Raw genomic sequence first — 27,321 nt, forward strand, 5'->3', positions numbered from 1 at the left:
ATTATGTATTTGTTAACAGAATTTACTTCTTGTGTTCCAATCTAGATGCCATTAATTCTTTTTCTTCTCTTAATTCCGTAGCTAGAACTTTCAGTACAATATTGAAAACAAGTAGCAAGTTACAATATTGAAAACAAGTTACCTTCTCAACCTGAAGTTAAAAGCATCTAAAGCAACTATTATGAATGATGTGAAATCTTTTGAGATGGTGTTTATCAGGCTGAAGTTCTTTTCTATTTCAAGTTTGCTGAGTGTTTTTATTATGAAACACTTTGGCTTTTTCCAATGTGATTTCTGCACCTATTGAGATAATTGTGTCATTTTTAGAATTAATCTGATATATTACATTAACTAATTTTTTAATGTTGTTTCAACCTTGCATCACTGGGATAAATTTCACTTGTTCAGAGTATATATTCCAAAAATCTAAATATGCTGTGTGATTTGGTTTCTAGTATTTTGTTGAGGATTATTGTGCCTATGTTCATATGGGATATGGCTGGTCTATATTTGTGTCTGTGTTCTTCTCTTGTAATGTTTTTATCTGGCATTAATATTGGGGTAGTTCTAGCTTCATAAAGTGGGTTGGGAAGTATTCCCCTGTCTTCTATTTGTTGAAACAACTTGTTAAGGATTGATATTAACATTCCATTGAATATTTAGCAAAATTCACCACTGAAACTGTCTGGATTCAGGCTTTTTTTGGTGGGAAGTTTTTTTTTTTTTAATTGTGAATTCAGTTATTACTTATTATAGGTGTATTCAGATATTTTATGACTTCTTGGGTCAGTTTTAGTAGTGTTTTACTTCCTAGTAATTTTTCAGTTTCACCTAGGTTATCCAGTTTTCTGGTTTTATTATATTCCTTATCCTCATTTTTTTATTTCTAAAAGATCCATGGTCATTTCCTCTTTTTTATTTTTAATTTTAATTTTTTTTTGTATTCTTTCTTTTTTTTTTTTTTTTTCCTTGGTTAGCCTAGCTAAAGATTTGTCACTTCTGTTGATTTTTTCAAAGAAATAGCTTTTGGGATTATTGATTTTTCTTTATTGTTTTTCTATTCTTTATTATTTGCCTTCTTCTGCTAATTTCAGGTTTAATTTGCTCTTCTTTTTCTAGTTTCTTAAGAAGGATCTTAAATTATCAATTTGTGAAATCTTCTGATTTACCATAGGTATTTAAAATATAAATTTGTCTCTAAATATTGTTTTAGATGCCCTCATTAATTTCAGTTTGATTTGTTTTTATTTTCATTTTCAGTCATCCTAAAGTATTTTCTAATTTCTCTGATGATATCTTCTTAACTCATTGGTTTTAAGAGTAAGTTGTTTAATTTCCATATATTTGTGATTTTCCACATTGACTTGTTACTAATTTCTAATTTCATTTTCTTCTTTATCAGAAAAATGCTGTTTTATTTTAATTTTTTAAACTTAATTGAGGTGTGTTTTATGACCTAACATATAACGTATCCTGAGGAATTTCCCATCAGCATTTGAGAAGAATGTGTATCCTCCCTGCGGATTTTCTACTATTCCATAATTCACCGCAGATGCAAATCTTACATTCCTTTATACATAAGACAAGCCCCAGCTTGAATTGTCTATCTATTGTTTATTTCTTTCTGGTATTCATCCTCCTTCTGGTAATGGTATCCTAATTTTTGTCTTCATAATTCCACTCATTTATGCTGCCTCCAGTGATAATATATGATTCTGATTTAAGCAAATATGTCATTAAAACCCCAGAGCTAGGGTAACTGACTGATTTAGAAATGGTCATTTAACTCCAACCAGGTCAATGATATTCAACTCATGGGTCTTAATGAAAGCTACTTGTAAGGCAGCACAATCTTTCTGTACATGGTGCTACATTAGTAGAACAAAAGTTGATAGAACCTTGGCAATAACAGGAAAATACCCAGATGAAGAGGAAGGTCGCATATTGGGAAGAAGCGAGACAAGAAGCTGATTCCCAATGATGCTGGGTGAGAACCTGAATCTAGCCAGGTTTGAACCTAGAGCTAGTTCCAAATGGGCTTGAGTAACTTGGGATAATGAAGTCCCTTTATTTTTGTTTAAGCTCATTCTTATATTTACTTCCAAAGGCTTTCTTCTTTCAATTGCCACCTTCCCTTTTTTACTTTTTCTTTTTTTTTTTTAGAGATAATATTGAAGAGATTCTTACATAGGTCTAAATTTGGACTAGGTAATATTATTGTCCTTTCCTACTATAAGCTTCTGTGATCTTGCCTGCAGCTCACAGTACTCTCTGAAATAGTTTTCAGAGTCTGACACAGCATTCAGGCCTTTTATTTCTCTGTTAATTTCTTGTGGATACAGTTTCCCAACTACAAAATACAGACAATTTATAGTAAACATCTTAAGACTGATTTTGTGGGAATCTAGAGAGAGAGATTTAATGTGAACCATTTAGTCCAATATCTGATACAAAATAAGTAGCCAACATATGCCAACTTTATCATTTAATTCAGTTAAAACCTATCTGAAATATAATTCAAAAATACAGTGATTACTTCAGAGCCTAAAAATATTGTATGTTATACTTTAGACCATATTATTCATAATCTCTATATAATCTGTTTATATGTTCATTTATCAAGTTGGGAACTTAATAAGCATTTCATGCTTGTATAAATATACCTTTTGCATGATTTTATTAATTTTGTCTCTCTGTATAAGATCACTCTAATATCTATCACTATACTATACTGTAATATCAATATGTATCCAGTGAATGCTAATATATATATTTTTAAATTATATAAATAATTTCTAAATTTAATATTGCTAAGACTGTAGAAGAAACAAAAACAAAAAATAGTAATCCCTAATATAATGTTTCTTCCCTGCATAATTCATCTTGACGTATTTACAAATGATATTTCAAATTATCTAACTTGGGCATATTTTATAATTTGTTTGGTAAATGCAGACATGTCCTAAAAACCTATTCTAAATATCTTAGAGTATGTCAGAATTTGTTATAGATCAACGTCCTTGGAGGACAACTCAGAATCATCTTCTGATAAATAAGCGATTTAAATTGAATTCTAAATCAAATTGCATATAAATTCTTTGAATCTTTTGCACTACGGTAGCAACATATTTTTGTTATTTAAAAAGGATGCTAAACATCTGATGTCAAAGTATACATGGCCAATTAGTTGATATTTAATTTGAGAGCAATATGTAAAATTCACTAAAGCAATTATAAATTCTTTTAATGGGAAGAGAAACTCTCAATGTGGCTTACCAGGTTCCCAACAGACAGCACACTGCTGAACTGCTCCGTCATGGGGTAGTGCTCCATAGCCATGAAGAGTGTATTTAAGACAATGCAGATGGTGATGGCAAGGTCAACAAATGGATCCATCACAACCAGATTGACAAGGTGTTTCACCTTTAACCATGGTTTACAACAATCCCAAATCAAACACATATTAGCAAATTTATACCAGCATGGTGGGCATTTCTGTCTGGATTCTTCAAGTTCTGGAAGAAAAAAAGTTAGAATTCTCATGAAAACTGCTTACTTTCTACTAAGCAGTCTTTGGTTTAAATTAAAAGCTATTTTAAAAATCTAAAGTTGTTAAAAGATATTATGGGTAAATCTGCTGGAGGAACAGGGAAAAATTCACAATAGATTTGCTGTCGTAGAAAGATCAGTCTAGAAAGGCAAGTAAGCTTTTCAAATGTATCCTGGCTAAACATAGTTTCCAAGATTCTATTGGCAATACTAAAATGTCTGATACTTATCTTCAAGGCTGCCAGAAACTAATAAGTAGAACCTGCATTAAGTACACTTAGATCTCATCCATGTTCCAGATAGAGTGAGAAGCATATATGTTATCAGAGACATCTCAGGAGATGTCCTAAGAACGTTAATAAGTCACACTGAATGTCAGTTTCTTGAATTAGATATGTTTTGGTGATCTTCTAATGAGATAATTTTGTCATCATTGCCAATCTCAGTTTAAAAAACTCAAATTAAGTTTTATTAGATTATAGTCTTGCATATTAGACTCAACAAAGTTCCATCTCTCTACATTTCTCATTTAAGTAGAGAGCATAAAAGAAGAGAAATTACCCCAGCCTAAGAAACTGGAGTCATCACTGTTATCATAAATCAAGATTTCACAAAGTAGGACTCATTTATTACTGGAAAAATACGAAGGATTTTAGGTGAAACATACATATAATTTATACATTTTCATAGTATACATTTATTTTAATGTACTGAAATATATAACTCTCATATCAAACCAAAGACATAAAATTTTATATTAAAATGCATTTATTCAAGGAAAATGTACAATGTCAAGAAGAATTTCAACCAAATATTGGAGAGAAGACAGAAATGCACAGATCTTTAAGGTGATACTCAAAATACTGAAATTTGGTAAATATCAGCAAAGAAATCTGGGGAGTTAGGAAATGAAAAATTGTCTACCATCTTCCTTTGTCAAGTTAATCTCTTAGTCAACTTATGAGCAAGAAAAATATGCAGCATTTGTTGTCTTCTGTCAATATCATTGCTGTACTCCTGTTACCTGTTCTGCCAAAAATGAGACCATCACCTCTTAGCACTGAAATAGAGGCAAGGTTCCTTCTTTTTAAATCCATGGCATAGTTGACTCAGTCACTTTAATACTACCGTGGCAACTGGAACATCTGTCCACATCTGGCACAGTTTACTATGTACTAAACCTTGTAAGCGTGGAACCAGCATATGAAAGGACAGTCACAACCACAGATAATAATTTTTCTTCTATATTTGCCACTAATTAATTCTGTAATACTGTTTTCCTAAGTAAATTAATTTATTGCTTATTATTTTTAACATTTCCATTAAAGATAGATTTTTCAATTGTGTCTTTGGATATTGAAATTCTTCTAGTGCAAAATTTGTTTTCATTTCTCTTAATACGCAATGTTATAAACAATAAATAATACTTGATTTATAATTCAGAGAAAAAATATAGTTATTAGGCACTAGTTATTATGTAAATACTTCTAAACTCTCAAATAACCTTATATTTACATCAAAGGTAAAAAGAAGATATTATTATTTACAGTAAATAACAAAAGAGAAACTACAAAATTTAATTTTGTCTGCACACTGTCATAATAAGACTTTTTCTTTCCATGCCAGCTGTCATTTAGCAAACAAAGAGAAGCAAACAGGAATTGCGTAGAAAAAAAAATAAGCTGTAGAAAAATTCAAAAAATGAAATTCAGCAAGTGTGGCTCATCTTGACTGTAGGAATAACCGGAACGAAGTTGTCTACGTTCTAAAATAAAATTATTCAATTATTCATTCCAAAAAAAGGGAATCTCACACTTTAAAACAAAGTGAAGCATTCAGGAGAGCACTGCAGCCACATCTCCATTATTCCTGTGTGGGTCATCCACACCGAGAATCACTTATAATAAGGCTGTGTCTTCTACTGGCTCACCTTGATTCTTTAGGTGCGTCTAACTCACCCTCCCACCATCCTTCACAAAGGTGTGACCAGAAAACATTTCTATGTGGTTTTGCATTTTTAAAAATTTGAAAAGCAAATGATTCATTTTTGTTAATCCACTACAGCTTCATGAAGCATGAGGCTATCCATAACCCTGAACAATGGAGACTTGGCTGTAGTTAAAAAGAAGGAAAACAAAAATTGCCAACCGGATCAACAAGCCTGGTTCATAAGAAGGGAAGGTGAACTAAACAATGATCAGACTTAGAAGAAGGGATCTCCAAATAAAGAGATTATTTCAACCAAGAAAACTTTGCACCATTCTCAGAAACCAAAAAACAAAAGGCGGGGGGGGAGGGTTGGGGAGACTAGCTTAAGTCAGCTTGAGTATGCATGTATGTGATATTGTTAACAATCAGCCTTCAGCAATGTCACACTCAATGTGTCTATATACAATTGAATAAAGAAAAGTCAGTTTTCATTCTAGATAATTGATAAAAACAGAATACAAACTTGGCCATCATTCTTCACAAATATACAAAGTCAAAAGCCCTGCAGATAATAAAATGAAAACACTCTCAGTCTTCAGCTTCCTAGGTTGCACTTATTTCTAGGACATCCTTTCCATCCTAAGCCACTCTGTGTCACGTAGTTCCATAGAGAGAGGTGTGGGTGTGTTTATTTTGAACTCCAAATCTTAATTAATGGTCAAGTCCAATCTTGTGGATATTTGATGTTTTGTAAGTAATGTCTTATTTAGCTCAAACTTAATGCTATCAGAAGTGCAAAGCATGACTGTTGATTTAGACTTACCCTGTCTCCTTCTCTACTTCCTGCTTTAGGGAGCAGACATGCTGCTGACATCGGTAGCAGAACCACTGGCAGCTTCCTCTCAGTGGTTTTGCTATGGCAAGGAGCAGAAGGCCAGACAATCTTCAAAACATTTACCTGGAGGGACAGGGAGGAGCAAGCTACTGGCAGCTGGGGAGAAGAGGGAGTGCAAGCTAACGCAGGCGAGGTTGGGGAAGAACGTACTAGAGTTTAATATTCCATTGAAATCAATGAAAAGGTTTTTGATACTGCATTAGGACATTATGAAATTTGGGTCTTGTAATACTGACTTGTCTGTGATATACACGGTCATCTACACTGTGAGTTTATTTTTGGCTGTGACTTTCAGGCTTTTGGTATTGGTATTAATAGTATTATGAGATCTTTGCATAAAGACTGGAAAAGAATTATTCTGGGAATCTATCCAATCTCAAGAGAAACTCAACCAACAAGAAAAGCATGTGTATGCTTGCTCTCTTTCTCTTTCATTCTCCTTTTCTCTTCTCTGACACTTCAACATACACACACACACACTCACACACATACCTGGAAAGGGGTGCAAGGAAGAAGGTTTGTAAAAGGATAGGAAGAGAAAGAAATAGAAGGGCAAGGAAGGGGGATAGAATACATTTTACATGAAAATATTTTCCAAGTAGTTGAAGTTCATAGTTGTTTGAATTCTCTTACAGCATGGAAAGGCAAAAACATGTGAATTAACAAAAATAACAACAACAAAACAACTAATAATTATAATATTTATTAACTATCTTCTGCATGCCAAGTACATCAGTGTTTTATCTAAGAAGGCTTATTTAATCCATTCAACAACCTTACGCCTAAACATTATCAACCACATTTTATTGATGAGGAGACTGAAATTCAGAGTCATAAATTAACACACTAAACACATGGAAGAGCCAGAAATTGATCACAGATTAAGCTGTCCCCAAAGTCTTTATTTTGGCATTCTGAGATCCAGACTTCTAAACATTATGTTAACTATTTAGATAAAATCTTCAACTAAAGAGAAAGCTGGTAAACTGTAAGAAACTGGTCAGAGAAAGGCAAAAGTAGAACTATAAAATTTTAAACACTTTGCTTCAAGAAGATTAATATTAAACCCTAATTCACATTTTTAATTTATATTTCTGGTTAAGTCATAGAATTGTATAACTTGTGTCTCAAGAAGTTAATACAATCCAAATGGGTTAGCGTCATCATAAGGATAAGCATTTATCTTTACGTTCTTTTCAAAGTCATGCACACAACAAGTGTCAATGTTTAGAATTTAATGTATGAAAGTGGTGTTCAAAATATACCTTAAATTTACAGCAGCTTTCTGGAGAATAAATATTAAAAAGTCTATGGAAGATACTAGAATCTGTGTGTTGTGCACAGATTTTACTTTTACTTAGTAAAATGTATAATGATGATACAGTATCAAGTCAGAAAGTGTTTTATTGGGATTTATGAAGTGTTTTTTCATTCTTACCAAAGCACCAAGTAACTATGATGCAGGACTTTTGACATACCTTCCATGGTGTTGGTCAAAATACTGGCTATACTCATTGCTCTTTGTCTTGATGTAGGATCTTCCAACAAATCCATGGAAACGTGATAAGAACTGGACCGTCTCTTTCTTATTTCTGTTTCAGTAGTTGTGCCCTAAAAATAGAATTTCAGATGAAATAACCACTATTTTATAGGAAAGCCCAAAGCATTCCTATAACCGGTGTTACTTAACTAAAAGTACACCATGCTTTCTCAGATGTAAAAAGCTCACTAAGATGTTGTTGGAATTATAATTCTCAGGGAATATTTGAAAGTCCATCAGATTCTCAGCTTTTGGGAAGGCTTGGGTTTGCAAAGATCAGCTTTCCTATTCCTCCATCCCAGGGCTTTGGACTGGAGAAACCAGGCCTACTACTGGATAGATAGCCTGTTAGCATTTCAGCCAATCCTACTTAGGACTTCAGACAGAAACACATTGTTTCCTAATTTTCACTCAGGTTGCGTTTTTAGATTTTTACAGACATATATTCATGTAGTTTAATATATGAACAAAGATGTTGGAAGGTTTTCTTCATAGGCATCAGTAATAATTCCCCTAAAATGTGAATTCCAGTTGTAAAATGCTTTCTCATTTATTAGAGACAGGTAACATTTCCCAACATCTCTAATCATAACACTACATTTTAGAATTAATCTATAACTTTGTCTTATATTTAAAAAACAATTTTATCCACAAAACAATCCACCCTTGGCATTGAAACTCTAATGTAAGGAGACAATACCAACGTGAGGGACTATGATTTTTAGTATTGATACAATGATCCGATAATCTCCTCTTCCAAAATAAACTCATCAGGATTTCAACATGGACAAAAATTTATTTCTACTTCAAGAGATCAAACAATGATGTTAATTATCTCAGGAAAAAAGGGTAAAGCTAAAGAATTTCAAATGCAGGTCTGAGTGTTAATAATACATTTAAAACTTTTATTTGTTTGAGGACTTTATTTCTAAAAGAACAATATGATCTAAATATAATAATATGACCAAAATATTATTTATTTTGGTCATATTCTATTATGATGTCAACAATTAGCAGTATTTTATCTTTTGCAACCTGAATTATTCTAATGCATACATAATCAAAACCAAAATTTCCTCTCAATGGATATGATTTTCACTAATGGTCATAAGCATTCATACAGATCATTCTAAAATTAATTTTAAGGTAAAAAGAAGTAAGATTAATGAGAAAAGAAATAACCTATCTCTAAAAATAAAACTATTTTAATCAAAATGGTGCCTCTCAGAATTTAAAATATTTCAGCTTATCAGAAAGAGGCAAAGGTTTAAGGAAAAAAAAAAAAATAGGGTCACCTGAGGGTCATCTAGTCCCTTCTGTTCTATACAGAAGCACATGTAGAACCCGAGATTTGTCTAATTTTCAAATAGATTCCAAAACTTCTAACGACATTACTAAGAAAATTCTTAAGTTAAATTGCCTCGATTGAATTTATGTGTGAAATACAGGAACTTAGGTGCTTTTGAGGATGTTATTTGCCCAAAGCTATTTATTTTCTATTGTCATTTCCTCTCTGCATCCTCCAAAAGCCTATTTCATTCGTCTACACCTTCAGCTCAACTTTGCAGTAGTACAGTGCCCTGCCTCAAAGCACCTAAAATTGTAAGATTGAAGAATGAAGTTGAGGAAATAGGAAATAAAGGGATCACACGAAGATCTGCTTCAAGCTGGCCCAACTTTGCCTTCAGAGATTTGTCCCATCCTCTATGATAGGAAGGGAGATTTATGATAATTATTGATAAATTCTAATAATTTCTGACAGACTGACATTCTCTCTGTATTCGTGCATGGTAATTATAGATTTGTTTTTGTTTACTCAGTTAATACTTATCAAGATCAGTGATAAACATACTTTATTATATATAATAATTATGTGGGATGCTTGTTAAAGAGGAAGATTCCCTGACCTTGTTCTCATCAGTGTTTTGGTCTGAATAGGTCTGAGTAGGCACAGGAATCTCTAATATTAAGAAGCATCTCATGAGATTCTAATGTAAGTAGTATGAAGGTGAAGCATATTTTGAGAAAAATTGGTTAAAATGAAAGTGTTTAAGTGTTTATTTCCTTAACCATCTCTTCTTTTCAATTTAAAGAAATTAAAAATAACTCAATGGGAGGCAATATTTCAGCATTGATAGAATGTAGGTTCAGTAACTAGCATACCTGGGGTCAAATCTTAGCTCCACCATGCACAGGCCTCAGTTTCCTCCTCTGTAAAATTGGGATAATATTAGTAACTATCAAAAAGGGTCATTGTGCGAGTTAAATGAATTAACACATGTAAAATGTTCTGGACAGTGTCCAGTACATGGTGAGCCATGGTTATTTTTTAAGAAGAGTTGGTATTCTCTCTTTATTCTTCTGGTCTCTCCACTTAGAAGTTCTACTTTTCTCATGATTCAACCTGACTACAGGATGCCTGGACATTTCTCTGGTAGAAAGAGGTGGGGAGAGGCCATGCAAAAAATGTGAGGAAGATAATGTCTGTTTTATAATTCAAGATAAGAAGCTCTTCCCTCAGGTGACTGAAAACTAACTCCATATCATTTTAATGTGGCTCAAAGAGCTTGTCCAATGATAATAAATGGAGCTATGTAAAAAAAAAAAACAAGAAGACATTTTAATTTGCTATAAAATACAATCAAGTGACATTGCCAAAAGATTTTATTTTCTAGCTGATGAAATTTTATTTAATACCAACATTAAAAGCATCTTATGGTTTATGAAGTAATTTCAATAATATGGTTTGTAAGTTTCTAGTATGTAGTTGAAACCCTTTTCCATATGATTGATTTTGGGCCACTTTGTTTACAATAAGAATTTATGACAGTAATATAAAAATTGAAATCTGCTCTAAAAATGACAACTTATGATTCTGTACCAGGTACTTTTTGAGTGGCTTCTTCACTATACAAATTTACAATGGTTGAAGTCATTAGAGTGGATGCTAAAAAGGTTACGACACTCTGACCTGCAAAGAGAGGCAATGTTGCACTATGGGATTTAAATCTATTTAGTAATAGTATCTACTGCAAGTGGAAGTATTCAAATCTCCTTTTAAATGAACAACAATCATAAAATCCTTAAGATAAGTATTTATTTAATTTGTGAGCATTCATTTCCTTGGATTTAGTTTAATTATATGAATCAAACATTACGCTTGATAAATTGTTGCTTTGCTTTTTGGCAAGTTTCATACTATAGTAATAATGATGAAAGAATACTTCTAATTATATTCTCTGACAGCCAACCTAGATTTTTAATTACTTTGTAGAAAAGTCTAAATAGAACAATTTGACAAGATAAGTTAATAGCTTGATTGAACAAACTCCCAGTCTTGGTACAACAAACTCAACAAAAGTTTTAGATGTGAAAATGGAAAAACACTCCTGCTTGCACCAGCCACAACTCCCTTCCCATCAGCTGCAGTTTTAATTGGCCTCACCTCTGGCAGGAGCTGCCCAGCAGATGTGAGGGTAGAAGGACCCCCGACCAGGGAGACCACACCGTTGCAGTCCACAGCGCTATGCATCTTCCCGTTCATGGGCAGGATGGGGAGCACCCTGGAGGCGCGGCTGGCCTGGCTGACATTGCTGTGGCGCCGTTCCCCATGTCTGTGCGGCACAAACAGAGAGTCTCTTCGGCTGTCATTGTCCTCGAAGGTGCTGTGCTCATCATCGGCAAAGTCATTCTCAGAGCCAATATCTTTTGTTCGACCTCTGAAGCTGAAAAGGCTCGCCCTACTGTTGCGTCTTGGAGAGAAAAGGGAGCCACGGATGCTCAGTAAGGACTATAAACAACAAGAGAAAAAAAAAAAACAACAGATGAACAGAATTAAGAGCTGGCATTCTGAAAAACACGAATCAATTCATTGTGCCATAGTGGTTGACTTACTCAAGGATAAGTCATCGGACATGTGGAACCAAGGACCCCTGTGATGACCACTAGTGGCATTTTGGCGATTTCTACAAGGTTCACCTTTTCTATTTCACTTTTCCTTTTTCTCCTTCCTCCATTTTTCATCTTCTGCTCTCTTTTCTTCTACTCTACCCATACCCCAGTATAGTCAGAAATGTCCCCATAATATTGTTTTGTCCTGTTACTGGCATCTACAACTGATACTTTTCATAGACCCTTCTTTAGAAGTTAACTTCAGTTAACAATCCAGTGGAAAACAATTAAACACAAACCTGCCTTTAGATCCTTTGAAGTCAAAAATATAGCCAGTAAAAATTCACTAGTGACCACACCCTGATGCAAATCTTAACATAGAGGAAATATAATTAATCTTGCTAGTAGGGACATTTAATTATAGTACAAGGGGCAGCTTCTCCACTTCCCTTGGCATATTTTATGATGGTCTTCATGAATAAATTAAATCAAGCTGAAATAACTGTATGATTTATTCCCCAATTTTCACCCTTTTATCTGTCTCAAGAAATCTTAGGGCAATATTTACAAAAACTTAATATGCAGCCATAAAAAACGATGAGTTCGTGTCCTTTGTAGGGACATGGATGAACCTGGAAACCATCATTCTCAGCAAACTGACACAAGAACAGAAAATCAAACACCTCATGTTCTCACTCGTAGGTGGGTGTTGAACAATGAGAACACATGGACACAGGGAAGGGAGCATCACACACTGGGGTCTGTCAGGGAGAAATAGGGGAGGGACAGTGGGGGGTGTGGAGTTGGGGAGAGATAGCATGAGGGGAAATGCCAGATATAGGTGATGGGGAGGAAGGCAGCAAATCACACTGCCATGTGTGTACCTATGCAACAATCTTGCATGTTCTTCACATGTACCCGAAAACCTAAAATGCAATTAAAATAAAAAAGAATCTGATCACAACCACTTAAATTTTTTTTTTTAAATCAGTACTCTGATTACCCTTGAGAAATGCTCCTCAACTCTCAGACCAGGTAATCTGGGAGACCCTAACCTCAATTCCTGCATCAAGCAGGAATTGAGGTTAGGGTCTCCTAATGTCCCAGGCAATGTCCTAAGCCTAGCCAATCAATGTATTCTACACATAGTTTAAAGACGGGCATGGAATCCTGCTTGGTCAATTAAAAGATATCCCTGTCTTTTACAACTGTTGAGGAAATGATTTTTCACTTGAGGCTGCTAAAAATATTGGCTCTAAGTTTGGAGCTACAGTGACATCTCACCACCATGTGGGAGAAACCTGGATTCAGATATGGAAAAGGAAAATGGTCATGGTAGCATGTCTTGAGCTTCTGGGTCCATTCATGCTTAAAGCTACTCACAGACATTATTTACATCATGTAATGCATTCTCTTTTTTACTTGCATTGGATTTAAGTGATTATTGATGGAAAAATACTAATTTCATCATTTAAGTATTATTGATTTGATCTTTTTCTTGCCAAAGGTTTAAAACCAATGAACACCATTATTTTATACCTATTAATATCTAGGTTTTTATATTTATTTCTAAGTAATATGATTTGGCTGTGTCCCCACCCATATCTTATCTTGAGTTATCATCTCCCATAATTTTCATTGCTTGGCGAGGGACCTGGTGAGAAACAGTTGAATCATGGCAGCGGTTTCCTCCATACTGTTCTCATGGTAGTGAATAAGTCTCATGAGATCTCTCGGTTTTATTGGGGAGAAATCCCTTTTGCTTGGCTCTCACTGTCTCTTTGCCTGCCTCCATCCATGAAAGATGTGACTTGCTCCTCTTTGCCTTCTGCCATGATTGTGAGGCTTCCCCAGCCACGTAGAACTGTAAGTCCAATTAAACCTCTTTCTTTGGTAAATTGCCCAGTCACAGGTATGTCTTTATTAGCAGCATGAAAACAGACTAATATAGTAAATTGGTACCAGGAATGGGGCATTGCTGAAAAGATACCCAAAAATGTGGAAGTGACTTTGGAACTGGGTAACACGCAGAGGTTGGAACAGTTTGGAGGGCTCAGAAAAAGACAGGAAAATGTGGGAAAGTTTGGAACTTCTTAGAGACTTGTTGAATGACTTTTGATCAAAAGTCTGATAGCAATATGGACAATAAGGTCCAGGCTGAGGTAGCCTCACATGGAGATGAGGAACTTGTTGGGAACTGGAGTAAAGGTGACTCTTGTTATGTTTTAGCAAAGAGACTGGTGGCATTTTGCCCCTGTCCTAGATATCTGCAGAGCTTTGAACTTGGGAGAGATGATTTAGAGTATGTGGCAGAAGAAATTTCTAAGCAGTAGATATTCAAGAGGTGACTTGGGCTTTGTTAAAGGTATCCAGTTTCATAAGGTAAGCAGAGCATAAAAGTTCAGAAAATTTGCAGCCTGACAATGCAAAAGAAAAGAAAATCCCATTTTCTGAAGAGAAATTCAAGCCAGCTGCAGAAGTTTGCATAAATAACGAGCAGCCGAATGCTAATACCCAAGACAATGGGGAAAATGTCTCCAATTTTGCATAAGTAATAAGGAGCTGAATGTTAATCCCCAAGACAATGAGGCATGTCAGAGACCTTTTCAGTAGCCCCTCCCACCACAGGCCCGGAGGCCTAAGAGGAAAAAGTGGTTTTGTGGGCCGAGCCCCAGGTCTTATGCTGTGTGCAGCCTAGGGACTTGGTGTTCTGCATCCCTGCGGCTCCAGCCATGGTTGAAAAGGGCAAATGTAGAGCTAGGCCCATAGCTTTGCAGGGTGCAAGCCTCAAGCATTGGCAGCTTCCACATGATTTTGAGCCTGCCAGTGCATAGAAGTGAAGAATTGGGATTTGGGAACCTCTGCCTTGATTTCAGAGGATGTACGGAAATCCTTGGAGGTACAGGCAGAAGTTTGCTGCAGGGGCAGGGCTCTCATAGAGAACCTCTTAGCATAGAGAACCTCTGCTAAGATGGCAAGGAAGAGAAACATGAAGTTGGAGCCCCCACACTGGGTGCCTACTGGGGCACTGGTGGAGTTGTGAGAAGAGAGCCACCATCCTCCAGACTCCAGAATAATAGATCAACCAACAGCTTGCACTATGCACCTGGAAAAGCACAGACACTCAAAGCCAACCTGTGAAAGCAGCCAGGAAGGAGGCTATACCCTGCAAAGCCACAGGGGTGGAGCTGCCCAAGACTATGGGAACCCACCTCTTGCATCAGCATAACCTGGTTGTGAGACATGGTGTCAAAGGAGATCATTTTGGAGCTTTAAGATGTGACTGCCTTGATGGATTTTGAACTTGCATGGAGCCTGTAGCCCCTTTGTTTTGGCCAATTTCTCCCATTTGGAATGTCTGTATTTACCAATGCCTGTACTCCCATTGTATCTAGGAAGTAACTATCTTGCTTTTGACTTTTCAGACTCATAGGCAGAAGGTACTTGCCCTATCCCTGATGAGCCTTTGGACTGTGGACTTTTGAATTAATCCTGAAATGAGTTAAGACTTTGGGAGACTGTAGGGAAGGCATGATTGGTTTTGAAATGTGAGGACATGAGATTTGGGAGGGACAGAATGACATGGTTTAGCTGTGTCCCCACCCAGATCTCATATTGAGTTATATCTCCCATAATTCCCATTGTTGTTGGAGGGACCTGGTGGGAGAGAGTTAAATCATGGCAGTGGTTTCCCCCATACTGTTCTCATGGTAGTGAATGAGTCTCACGAGATCTGATGGTTTTATGGGGAAAAACCTCTTTTGCTTGGCTTTTGCTCTCTCTTTGCTTTCCACCATCCACATAAAATGTGACTTGCCCCTCCTTGCCTTCCGCCATGATTGTGAGGCCTCCCCAGACATGTGGAATTAAACCTCTTTCTTTGATAAATTGCCCAGTCTCGGGTATGTCTTTATCAGCAGAGTAATACACTGACCAATATGGATGCTTTTTATTTTCTTTCCAGCTAAAGAATTACTTTTTCTCAATAGTATCTGTTAGTGTCTATTAAATGTCTTTAAACATTAAACACTATCTTATGTGATTCTATTCACTATTTACAGTAAGAAACACGTCTAAGAAGAGTTACTGTTCCCACAACAGAAGTCATCTCTCCTTTGGTTGTTCCTGTGCTTCTTTATCCTATTAACTATATTAGTAAGATTCATTCTTTTACTGTTTTCCATACAAGCAGTTATTTTTAAAGCCTTAGACTATCCATCTTCTTTCATGTCTCCTTTCTCTCTTTTCACAAGGAACTTTAAATCAGCTATGAGGACATAACAGTTATAGGATGTGTGACCTATTGCTCATCATTAGCTGAAAAAGAAAGGCAAACAATACATGCTTGGCAATAAAGAATGTATCTCTTTCAGCAAGAGTTTATATTTTAACCGCTAGAACCCCATTCAACTGGAGCCATAGAAGGGTTGAAAGAAAGTAAGTTATAAAATTGCATTTTTCTCAAGGAACATTGATGAATTAAGCCATGCAAAAACATAGTTTACATGTGAAAGCTATATGAGAAGTGATCGTGTCCCATCTGTTAGCATCAACTTCTATTGCTGACATTAATTACATAAATGTATAGTAATCCAATGCTGTAACACACAAAAAAGACAGCCAGTAAGAAAAATTCCCCATTCCAAATGAATCTTTAAAAAGTAAAACTCCTAGCTTATCACAAATAAATTATAAAGTAATAATTTAAGGTTAATTGTGTCTTTTTTTTTCAGGATCAGATTCTAATGTAAATTGTGTCTTATAAGGGTTTCAAAAAAAATCCAGATTATCTTGAAACTTGATTAGAGATTACACTCTTGACTTTCTTCTTCCCTCTCTACCACACTAACAAGTCAAATCCGAGTCTAATAAACATTTCATATTTCCACTTATTCTACTACGGAAATTATAATCTTGCAGTAAAGGCTTACATTGTATAGTTTTTCAATACAAACACAGAGATGGTTACCAACACTCTCACGTCATCACAAAACAATAATTCCTAATATTTTGGGGTCTTGAACTCTTGAAAATCTAACAAACGTGATAGACCCTCTATTGCTGTACCAAGCTTAAGTACTTCTGTCTGATTTGCTATTTTCAGTATTACTTTCAGGGCTTGCAAAGTGGGTTGGTGTGATTTCAGGGTTTTCTGTCTCTCCTCCCTTCTTCCTTTTCTCCTTTTCCCCCTCTCTTTCTCTTTCTCTGCCTTTCCCTATGTCTTTTTCTTTTTCCCTCTCCATCCTCTTAGAAACTTGTTTGAATATTTCTTTATTAAGCAAAATAAAGTCTTTAACTCTATTTTTATATAGAGACTACTTAAGAAACAAGCATCAATTTGAGCCAGCTATGCCATGTCTTCAAGTCAGTGATTGCTTATAACGCCCAACTAGCTGGGAAACAGAGGTATGCAGAGGTATGAAGAAGAGGCTGCTGGGAGAATATCATATCTATGAGCAAAATTTACAGGAAAAGGAAGAACAGAGCCTAGCCTTATCAGGATTCACTATTTTGTCTAGAATTCATTTTATTCAATTAGAAATAAGGCAAATTGAAGAGAATATCTGTTCCCTGTTTGATATGAAGTTGATATAAAGTTTCAAATATTAAACTTGCCTTAGACAAGTTTAGACAAAAATTTAGACAAACTTAGGTAAAAATGTAGGCAAAAATACTCTATCTTCCAATCTCCTTTGCTCCCCTTTTTCCCACCTCAATCTCTCTCTTTCCCTCCCTTTCTTTTTCTTCTTTCCTTCCTTTTCAGAATGACTAATGCTGTAAACAGAGGATTTGCCTTTTAAGGATTCCCATGTATTGATTAATGTTTCTACTAATGGAATCATCATGATTGTAACAACAAAATGAAAGACAACAAGTAAATTTTGATATTTAGTTTAAAGCTCCTGTTTTAAATTTGAATTCATCTCCAATTTATCCTATCTTATGATGTTACTTGGATTTGGAATGAATAAGGCTGACCTACAAAAATTTATATATATATCACATATAAGGTTATGTGAGCTTGTCTATACTATAAAAAGGTGAAAGAGAAAGTATAATGCTATTGTGTCTTTAAAAAAGTCATATTGTAAATTTTCTCATCAGTTTCTAAAGGTATTCTTCATAGGCAGCTTGACAAAGTGGAAATTTTAAGGTTTTCAGTACCAGGCAAACGTTGAATACCAACTCAGCCCTAAATAACTATATGACATTGTGCAATTATTTAACTTTACTGATCGAAAAGCATAATGAAAATAATACTATTCCACAAAACTGTTAGCATTAATTATGAAAGTGTAAAAAGAATGCCAAGCATAAAATAAGTACTCAAAAAAGAATACAGCCCCCTGATTCTCCTCACATATAAAAATTGGGCATATTAATTGAATTGGAACTTACCTAGGGTTATAGTGAAAGGTTTAAATGAATTAAAGTCACAAATAACAACACAATGTGTAAATATTGTCCATTATCAATGTTGTAATTGTTATTGTTACTGTATAGGTAATAAGATTTCACTCCTGGTGAAACTGTCTTCTGAGATACTGTGTATTCCTGGGAATTATCTTGGTAATTTCAAAGACAATTAGGATCCTAAATTTTAAAATGTCTACAACTTGTATGGGTACAAAAGGCAGAGGCATTCAGTGAATATTTTTTTGCAATTTATAAATCACAGTTTTCTTTGAATGTAAGTCCCATGTTTAACGTGAAATATTGATAATCAAGTACAACTAAACACTGCTATTTATTTCGTGTCATAAATCTTCCTCAGTACCTGCCTATCTGAGAGTTTTGGCTACTTTTAGAGATATTTTGTTTCAGTCCCATTTGAAACAAGGGCATGAAAAATGCACTTTGCATGTGATGTTTGCATCTGAAGGGAACAACCCTGCAGATGGCCTGAAAGAGTCTCTGGACCACTTCTGGGAATTTGTCACTCAGAAAACCCACATTTCACTGGCTCCATGCACATAGTTAAGAGGAGATGGGAACCATCTGTTGATAATTCCTCATGTGGAAAATTTATCCAAGATCTTTGAGTCTTTAAGAAAACCTCAAAATCACAAATCTTTCCAAACCCAGAGGGATCTAAAATTTTCTTTCTGGGCTTCCAAAAAGTTGTAAAATTTGCGAGTTCTCTGAAGTGATGGCCAAAACACTAGATAATCATCACTACTCTGAAAGTATTGTGCCATTCAGGTGGAAGGCAGTTTTCTCTCCATCAAATTCTGGCATATTCTTTAAAAATATTTTACGAGAACACAATTCATGTAATCTAATATTTTTACCTGGTGTGGAGAAGAAAATCTCTTTTCATATGTCAGTCTACTTCCTTCCAAGGAAAAACGGAAACCTTTTTTTCTTATGCTGTCTTCAGATTCCGATTTTCGGACTCTGTCATTTTTCTCTTCTTCTCCAGACTGTTCTTTCTGTTTCTTTTTCTTTCTTCTGTTTTTCAGCTCCTTTTCACTCTTGGAGCTCAACTTAGATGCTACTGAAGAACTCTCTGAGAAAACTCCTATCCCACCAGCACCACTGAAGTCTCTTGATTCAGCAGATGCAGCCGCAGCTGCTGCCTAGAAAGACGCAAAGGAAGTGGAAGTTGCATATAAACTTAAAAAATATTATCATGTTACTGCTAACTTAGCTGCAATATCATGAAGATAATCTTGAAAAAGAATTATCCATTTTTTTCAATATTTTAGAAAACAGTACATTGTTACTAGACCAATCAAAGAATAAAATGAGCAGTCATATGGAAGATGATCCATGTGACTTTGATGAGAACCTTCAAGCTCTGTCCTTACACTGTGATGTCTAATTATCTAATAATATGAGCAAGACACTAAAAAGTCATAATAGCTTTTTTCTATAATTTAAACAATATTTTAAGAAGGAAATGATTTAGGAATTAAAGGCTTCCTGTTTAAATCTGATATACATTTTCCTTTGCTTCCATTTTCACACAGTAAAGAAATTTAGTGCTAGTCTGAATTATTAAATGTAATTCAGGCAAGTATTTTATTTCATTGACATTTTTCTCCATTATTTCAATTGGGTATTTCACTGAGGAATGCACAACAAAGTCATAATACAGATTTTTTATGAGAGAATCCCAGATCATGGCATCTGCATGAATTTGTAAAGTATAACAGTAGTTTTGGCAGAAAGACAACGTTTAAATTGTTGCTATTACATCAATATACTTTGAGCTTTATTACATATTTAGGAATACTCAGAGATGAAAGGGAATTGTATTCAACATACAAGAAAAGACAAAATAGGGAATTGTGGTAGCTAATGCCATTAAATCAAGCAAATATAATTAGAGAAATTCTTGCCTTATGTTGAAGACTTGTCAAGTCCAAATTAATGGATTTATAGAGTAGGAGGCAGAGGTTGCTAATGTTATAATATGCTTATACACCAGTGTTTTATTGAAGTAACCCACACACTTGCATTTGTACACTTTATTAAAAAAGAGAATAAATGCTGAATAAGCCTTTGCCTTTCCAGATTCAGTGAAATAATGTTCTCAGTTTGATTCTGGTTTTCTGACCATTGCCACCTCTGGTGATACTGCCATGAAGAAGCAAATGTAACTGAATTCCTCTTCCCATAAGAAAATGCTTCAACTGAGAATATGTAGGTTTATGTACTCTGTAAATCTGAATAACTAAGGCATTTGTTAATAGTTAATTTCCTCAAGGAGCCACAAGGGAGAAAAAATGTCAGTAAAGCAATTATAATTTTCCATGTTTTGATGTCATTACTATTGACAGAGATCATTGCAATAAAGTAATAACTTCTTAATACCCAAACAGGCACCTAGCACTTACCAAACACATACGACCCATTTCTAATGTCAACTACCCTGCCACTGACCTCAAAATTTAGGTCAAAGAATTCAGATAAAGAAAAACAAAGAATGGTATGCTTGTTCACTATACCTGAGCTTCTTCTTGTTGCTTTTTCAACTGTTCAAGCATCTGCTGAAATTCAGCTTCCTTCTGTTCAGCTTCTTCCAAGGTGGCCTGATTCTGCTCCTCATAGGCCATGGCCACCACAGCCAGGATCAGGTTTATTAGGTAGAATGAGCCCAAGAAAATGACCAGCACAAAAAATATCATGTACGTTTTCCCAGCAGCACGTAGAGTCTGCAAAATGAAAGAGAGATTTTAATAAATTGTATACAGGACGTTACAAGCTCACACTCTAAGTAATAAAGTATTCTACAGCAATTCTCTCAAGCTCAGTGTTTTATGATTCTCATAAAAATCATTTTATCTGTTCTCACCAGCTGATAAAGGTTTTCCCAGAAGTCTTGAGTCATGAGACGAAATAAGGACAAAAAGGCCCAACTAAAGGTGTCAAAGCTCGTGTAGCCATAGTTGGGGTTTCTACCAGCCTTCACACAGATGTATCCTTCAGGACACTGGCTGTAATTAGTTTAGAGGAAAGAGAGGAAGTCAATAACTGCAAGTCTGCTACTTAGTTTTTCTGTTTTAATAGATGCCAATGTCTATTTTATATGGGCACTAGAAAAAAGCTGATTTCTCTCACCTGACCTAGTATTTAATTCAGCATTTGTGGACTGATTTATGTAATAACAGAATCTATTAGGTCTACTTTATGGATTCCTCTGTGATTGATAATTGTCATTATTATATTTATCGTGTCTCCATATAAAAGCAATCATATCATGATTATTATCTTCTGGGACTTAAGGACAGATAAAAATGTCTGCAAAGAAGAAGTTGATTTTCGCTGAAGATATCTTGGGGTAGAAATGTGTGTGAGTGTAAGAACAGGCAAAGAAGTGAAAAAAGGATAGATGGAACATGCTGAAGGGAGTGAATGGCACTGTGTGGTAAAAATGTCATAGTAGAACCTTGAAGATCAAGCAGACCTGGCTTCAACGTCTTGCCTGACACTTCTGAGCTGAATGAAATTTCTTAACTTGCTAATATTCAGGCACCTCGCATGTGCGAATGGGCTAATAAGAGAAACTGTCTCAAGAATTCGCAAACATTGAAGAAGATACTGTATGTAAAGCGTTTATTACAGTACACACAAGGAATTAAAATCTGTGTGATCTACTTATCATTGGAATCTGAAGATAAAGGCAGCATAGTGCTGATCATAGGAGCCAAATGCAAAGCCTATTATCACTGGGAATTTTGTTACCGGATACTAATGTTCACAGTATCATCGTCCAAAGAAAGTGCATTAGACTTCTGTGTGTGGCTCTAAAATCTTGCTAAATATAGAAAATTAACTGTTTCTTTAAATTTTCCCAGGCTTTAGCTCCATATTTTTTAATAACAAATGTTTGCATAATTTCAACAATAATATTTACAGGCACTTATTGAGCGATCTAAATGGCTATATTTATTAATCCACTTCATTACCACAAAACCCCATTATTATACCCATTTGTCATATGAGAAAATGAAGGCAAATAAAAGTGAGATTATATGATGGAGTCAAAGTTTGAATCTATGCAGACTCTCCAGTTTATGCTTTTAACCACTTCGCCAAAATATACTAGATACTCCCCATGTCTCAGATATTAACATTATCTTCAGAGACCTTACATTTTAAGCTATGGAGATCATAGTATTATATATAAAATATCACATTTATAAAAGTATGTGCTTAAGAATTCTATTAAGCTTCAGATGCATATTATACTGCTTTATTCTCTATTTTTCATTGAACTAAATTAGATTACATGTGACCTAGTATAGAAAAATAATTGCTGCAAAAGAGTGTGTGAAGGAGGTGAGAATCTACACTTTATCCTGGTTATTCTGACAGTTGCCGTGAAGTAGAATTTATGGAAGGTTTTGAGTGAGGAGTGAGCGAGACTGGATGAGTGGGAGGTGGCAAGTTATTGACATTGATGGAGCAGTGTGGACCGAAACTCAATAGGAAGCACCACTTACCCTGCATCTGAGCTGTTGCCACAAAGCAGAGCATCATTTTGCCCTTCTAAAAAATAAAAGTGACCTATTTAAGAAGAAATGAAGAGAAAGAATCATTAAAAGCCTGTAAAACATTTCAACCATCCTGTTTAGGTAGAAAAGTTTACAAATGTTTTCAATCATAATGAGATGAATAAACTAATAAATATATTTGGCTAAAGAGATTTTTTATAATATTAAACAAATATCAATACATAACATTTCTGATTGCACAAATGATTAGAAAATATATGTTAAAAAGAAAAATATTCAGAAGGAATTACTATGATAACATTCTTATATCAGCATTTGTGGCAAATATAAGCTCAAATTGCTTGTGCTCATTGCTGGGCACAAAATGAAAGAAGAAAGGCTTGTTGTTTCTAGGTGTTGTCATGAAAATAAAATTTTACCTTACGTGTACTTTTTCCCCCAGGCTCAAAATAGATTCAGACATTTTCCCTGCAATTTTAACTTAATTTCCTGTGAGAAATGAGCTTAAGTATTTATTCTCTCTTGTGATGCTGTAAATAAGTGTTTTGTTTAAAATTTTTGCTTCATTTCTGCCTTTCAATCAAGAAAATAAACTTGTTTCTTTGAAGATATATGTTATCTAAGTATATCTAATTTTTATTTTTAAGGTATGACATATAATTTCAGTAAGTTGCAAAGATATCTCAGAAAACTTGCAAACATATGTATTTTTATATTCACATACAAACACACACACATAAAAATGACAGAGGGGCTGGGCTCAATGTTAAGAAATCATGCTGAAAAATATGGCATCATGAGCTTATTCTGATATTCATGCCTTAAATATAATCAAACTAAACTGGTAACTACAATACAATGATGACACTAGAGGGACTAATTGGAATACAAGTAAGTGAATGGCTAAATCAGGGTTACTTAACCTCCTGGGACCACGCAAATTTTTATTTCATCTTAGTAAATGGTTTCTCTATTTTCAGATACATCATATGTACTCAATACATATGTTGCATCAACCAAATAGGGCCAAGTTATTTCCCCTCAGTATTCTGAACACATTTCAGTGGAATATACTGGATAGTTCAAACTACTGATTTATTTAGTACATGACCAAAAATACCTGATTAATGCCTATAAAATACACATTTTTAAAATATGACATAATATGAAATTACTTTCAACATGAGCATAAAACAAGACAACACATTTTCTTTTCTTTTTTTTTTTTGAGACAGAGGTTCGTTCTTGTTGCCTAGGCTGGAGTGCTGTGGTGCAATCTCGGCTCTTATCGCAACCTCTGCCTTCCAGGTTCAAGCAATTCTCCTGCCTTAGCCTCCCAAGTAGCTGGGATTATAGGCCACCATGTCTGGCTAAATTTTTTGTATTTTTAATAGAGACAGGGTTTGTCCATGTTTGTTAGGCTGATCTCGAACTCCCGACCTCGGGTGATCTGCCTGCCTCAGCCTCCCAAAGTGCTGGGATTACAGGTGTGAGCCACTGCACCTGGTCGATTAACACATTTTCAATTGAGAACTTTTATTATATCAATTGACAGATAAGAAAAAAGGAGAGCTGGGAGCGGTGGCTCACACCTGTAATCCCAGCACTTTAAGAGGCCAAGGTGGGTAGATCACCTGAGATCAGGAGTTTGAGACCAGCCTGGCCAACGTGGTGAAACCCGTCTCTACCAAAAATAAAAAAATTAACCCGGCATGGTGGAGTGAGGGGGGGCCCTGCATTCCCTGCTATTCAGAGGCTGAGGCAGGAGAATCACTTGAACCCAGGAAGCGGAGGTTGCCGTAAGCCGAGATCATGCCATTGTACTCCAGCCTGGGTAACAAGAGTGAAAGTGTCTCAAAAAAAAAAAAGAAAAAGAAAAAAGGAATAAGGTATTATTTGATATCTCTATTATATGTATTAAATCATCTTAAATTAGTCTAAGTCATTTGGTTCACATGAAAATTGAGATAATTTCCATTATATATAATTTTTAATATTTAGAGAACTAAACAACTTAATGGTTTAAAGAGAATATCTTACTTTTATCCTCAATGTATTCATCCCAGTTAAACATGCTCACTGTCCTATTGAAAGTGGTACCATTCCCATCCAATGAGTTGTTAAAGAAGGAAGTGATATTTATTTCAAAGGAAGAATTATCTGGAGGCCATTGCAAACATTTATTTCGTAGGTTGCCCATGAACAACTGTAATCCTATTAGCGCAAACACGCTTAGACAGAACACAGTCAAGATCATGACATCAGAAAGCTTCTTTACTGACTGGATCAGGGCCCCCACAATGGTCTTCAGGCCTACAAATAGAATCAGAAGGAGGAACTTAAATATACTATTCAGCAGCTATTTTACTGGCAAAAATATCATGAGCTTGTCCTGGAAAATAAAAATGTCATGCAGAATGCCAACAATATTAGTTTAATGTTTGTGATCGAATAACATTTTCATGAAAAGCCTGCTAGCTGGTGAAAATGGATGAAAGCAGAACTTGTATGTTCATTAGAAAACTGTGAATGGAAATGAACCAAATGTGTATTTCCAAACACTCCTCAGAGCAAAAGAAATGATTTTGTTATTCATGCTTAAACATCAACCTTGTGTAAATATTTTGCTTTTATTTGCAGATGTCTTACTTCCTAACCCCTTATTGGTTTTAGAAAAGTCTATATGAATAAAATAGTAAGAAATCTTGAAGTCGATGAATTATGAAGTTATATATTTGTGAATTCTGCAAGCTTGAGTATGGGTTAAAAAAGGAAGACATCTGAAAACTGAGCCCCATGCAGCACTCATGCTATCCCTTGCTCTTTCATTTATCTGCATCTTAAAAGATTGCCAGTTTTAGACCTAAATTGCCAAATTTGCATCAATCTGAATGTCTCATAGTTTAGCATCTATGCGGAAAGCTTGATGTTGTAGGATGCAAACCATGTAGCCTGTTACTGCAAATGCCTCATGCAACTCTTGTTAAACTCAAAGGCTGATTTAGAATAGTTTTAAAGAAAGCAACGAGTAAAAAGCAAAGAATCAAATGCATCCAAAAAATGATGTACCAATTCTTGCTTTTTTACATTTTTATTTGCAATATGCAACAAGCAACAAGGCTTCTGCACAAAAGCTGTGATTGTAGCACCACTGCAGCTAAAGTCAGCCTCGGTGTTTAACCTAGCTCTCACCTGGAATGACTGAAATTGTTTTCAATGCTCGGAGAACTCTGAATGTTCTCAACGCTGAGACATTGCCCAGGTCCACAAACTCTGTCACATATCTGTAATAGGGGGTTCACACACAAACACAATGACAGAACACAAGAAAAGTTGGAGATATAAGGGGCCTACCACCTTATACCATTTTCTTCTTACCTGGAATTACAGAAATAGTTTTCAAAGCTCTCAAGACTCTGAAAGTTCGAAGAGCTGAAACATTGCCTAGGTTTACAAATTCTGTTACATACCTGTAGAATTAAATCAGAGTTATTCAGAATTTAGGGAAATCTATGTCTACGTTGGTCTTTCATCAAGACCTTTTTAATTTCATGAGTGTCGCCATCAGATTTCCCAATTAAGAGGAAAATGGCATTGTCATCAATCATAATCTGTTATTTGAGAAACTTTATTACTTTACAGTGCTAATTGAAACCAAAGCCATTTAATTTACTGTGATAGTTCTTAATTTCTCCAAACTGAATAATTTGATTGGAAGAAAAATGTGATTACTAAGAAAAAATGCTTGATCTGTCAAGGCAAGCCACCGAGGAAAATATAGTATAGAATCCCACCAATGCTTTACTTTTCCGGGATAGAAAATGTATTAAGATACTTACGCAAAAGTAATGACTGTGAAATCCAACCAGTTCCATGGATCCCGTAGAAATGTGAAATCTTCTAAACAAAAGCCCCTTGCAAGTATTTTAATAAGTGATTCAAAAGTATAAATTCCTGTAAAGGTATACCTGAGAGAAAATAGCCAAGCTTACGTTAAAAATCTAGTGGTTAATTTACATGTACGTATCTTAAAGATGACTTAAACAACAAACAAAAATTAGATACTTTCATGTGGGTCTCCCTGTGATATGGAGTTTAGGTGGGGCTTAAGACAAAAAAGAAACATTAAATTCCAAAAGACATTCTCACTGACTGTAAATAACTAAATATTGTATTTTCCACATTAATGAATTTAAGGGATCCAAATAATGTGGTTCTATATGAAGACATAATCTGAAATACCCTGGGGTTCAGTCTGATTTGACCAAATAAGTATGAATCCAAAAATGAGTGAAGCATTTGTATTTTATAAAATGTGCACCATTAAAAGCCATGAAATGTGTACTAGTATCACACAGAACTGTGATAGTCATTGAAAAAGGATCATAAAAACTAGGTATAATTTTTATCAGTAGATAATAGTAAATCACTGGTGATCTTCAAAACAGTGTAAGACTCACAAAGAAGACAAAGGGCTGCAGACAATGGCAGTCAAACTAGTGCAGTAATTTGAGCAACTGAGTGAGCGCACTGCAAGTTTTGTCCTAGAGGAC

General features: G+C 35.1%; 1 protein-coding gene across 5 annotated transcripts in view; it reads right to left on the minus strand.

The window, feature by feature from the left end:
- The window catches only part of SCN2A (sodium voltage-gated channel alpha subunit 2), a 147,184-nt gene that overhangs the window by 55,215 nt on the left and 64,648 nt on the right, over window positions 1-27,321 (minus strand). For 4 of the 5 annotated variants that reach the window (XM_012440617.3, XM_012440619.3, XM_012440618.2 and 1 more), the window contains 10 exons: window positions 26,608-26,736; window positions 25,961-26,052; window positions 24,809-25,081; window positions 22,757-22,820; window positions 21,106-21,247; window positions 20,759-20,965; window positions 19,097-19,384; window positions 11,359-11,703; window positions 7,852-7,984; window positions 3,277-3,515 (listed from right to left, as the gene is read on the minus strand). In XM_012440617.3, coding sequence (XP_012296040.1) covers window positions 3,277-3,515; window positions 7,852-7,984; window positions 11,359-11,703; window positions 19,097-19,384; window positions 20,759-20,965; window positions 21,106-21,247; window positions 22,757-22,820; window positions 24,809-25,081; window positions 25,961-26,052; window positions 26,608-26,736 — 1,912 coding nt within the window. Of the gene's footprint in view, window positions 1-3,276; window positions 3,516-7,851; window positions 7,985-11,358; window positions 11,704-19,096; window positions 19,385-20,758; window positions 20,966-21,105; window positions 21,248-22,756; window positions 22,821-24,808; window positions 25,082-25,960; window positions 26,053-26,146; window positions 26,239-26,607; window positions 26,737-27,321 lie in introns of all 5 variants that reach the window. The other variant, XM_064382655.1, reaches the window with a different exon arrangement.

This window comes from Aotus nancymaae, unplaced genomic scaffold (assembly GCF_030222135.1).
Source record: "Aotus nancymaae isolate 86718 unplaced genomic scaffold, 86718_ANA_hifiasm-v0.15.2.pri h1tg000029l, whole genome shotgun sequence".
Taxonomy (NCBI): domain Eukaryota; kingdom Metazoa; phylum Chordata; class Mammalia; order Primates; family Aotidae; genus Aotus; species Aotus nancymaae.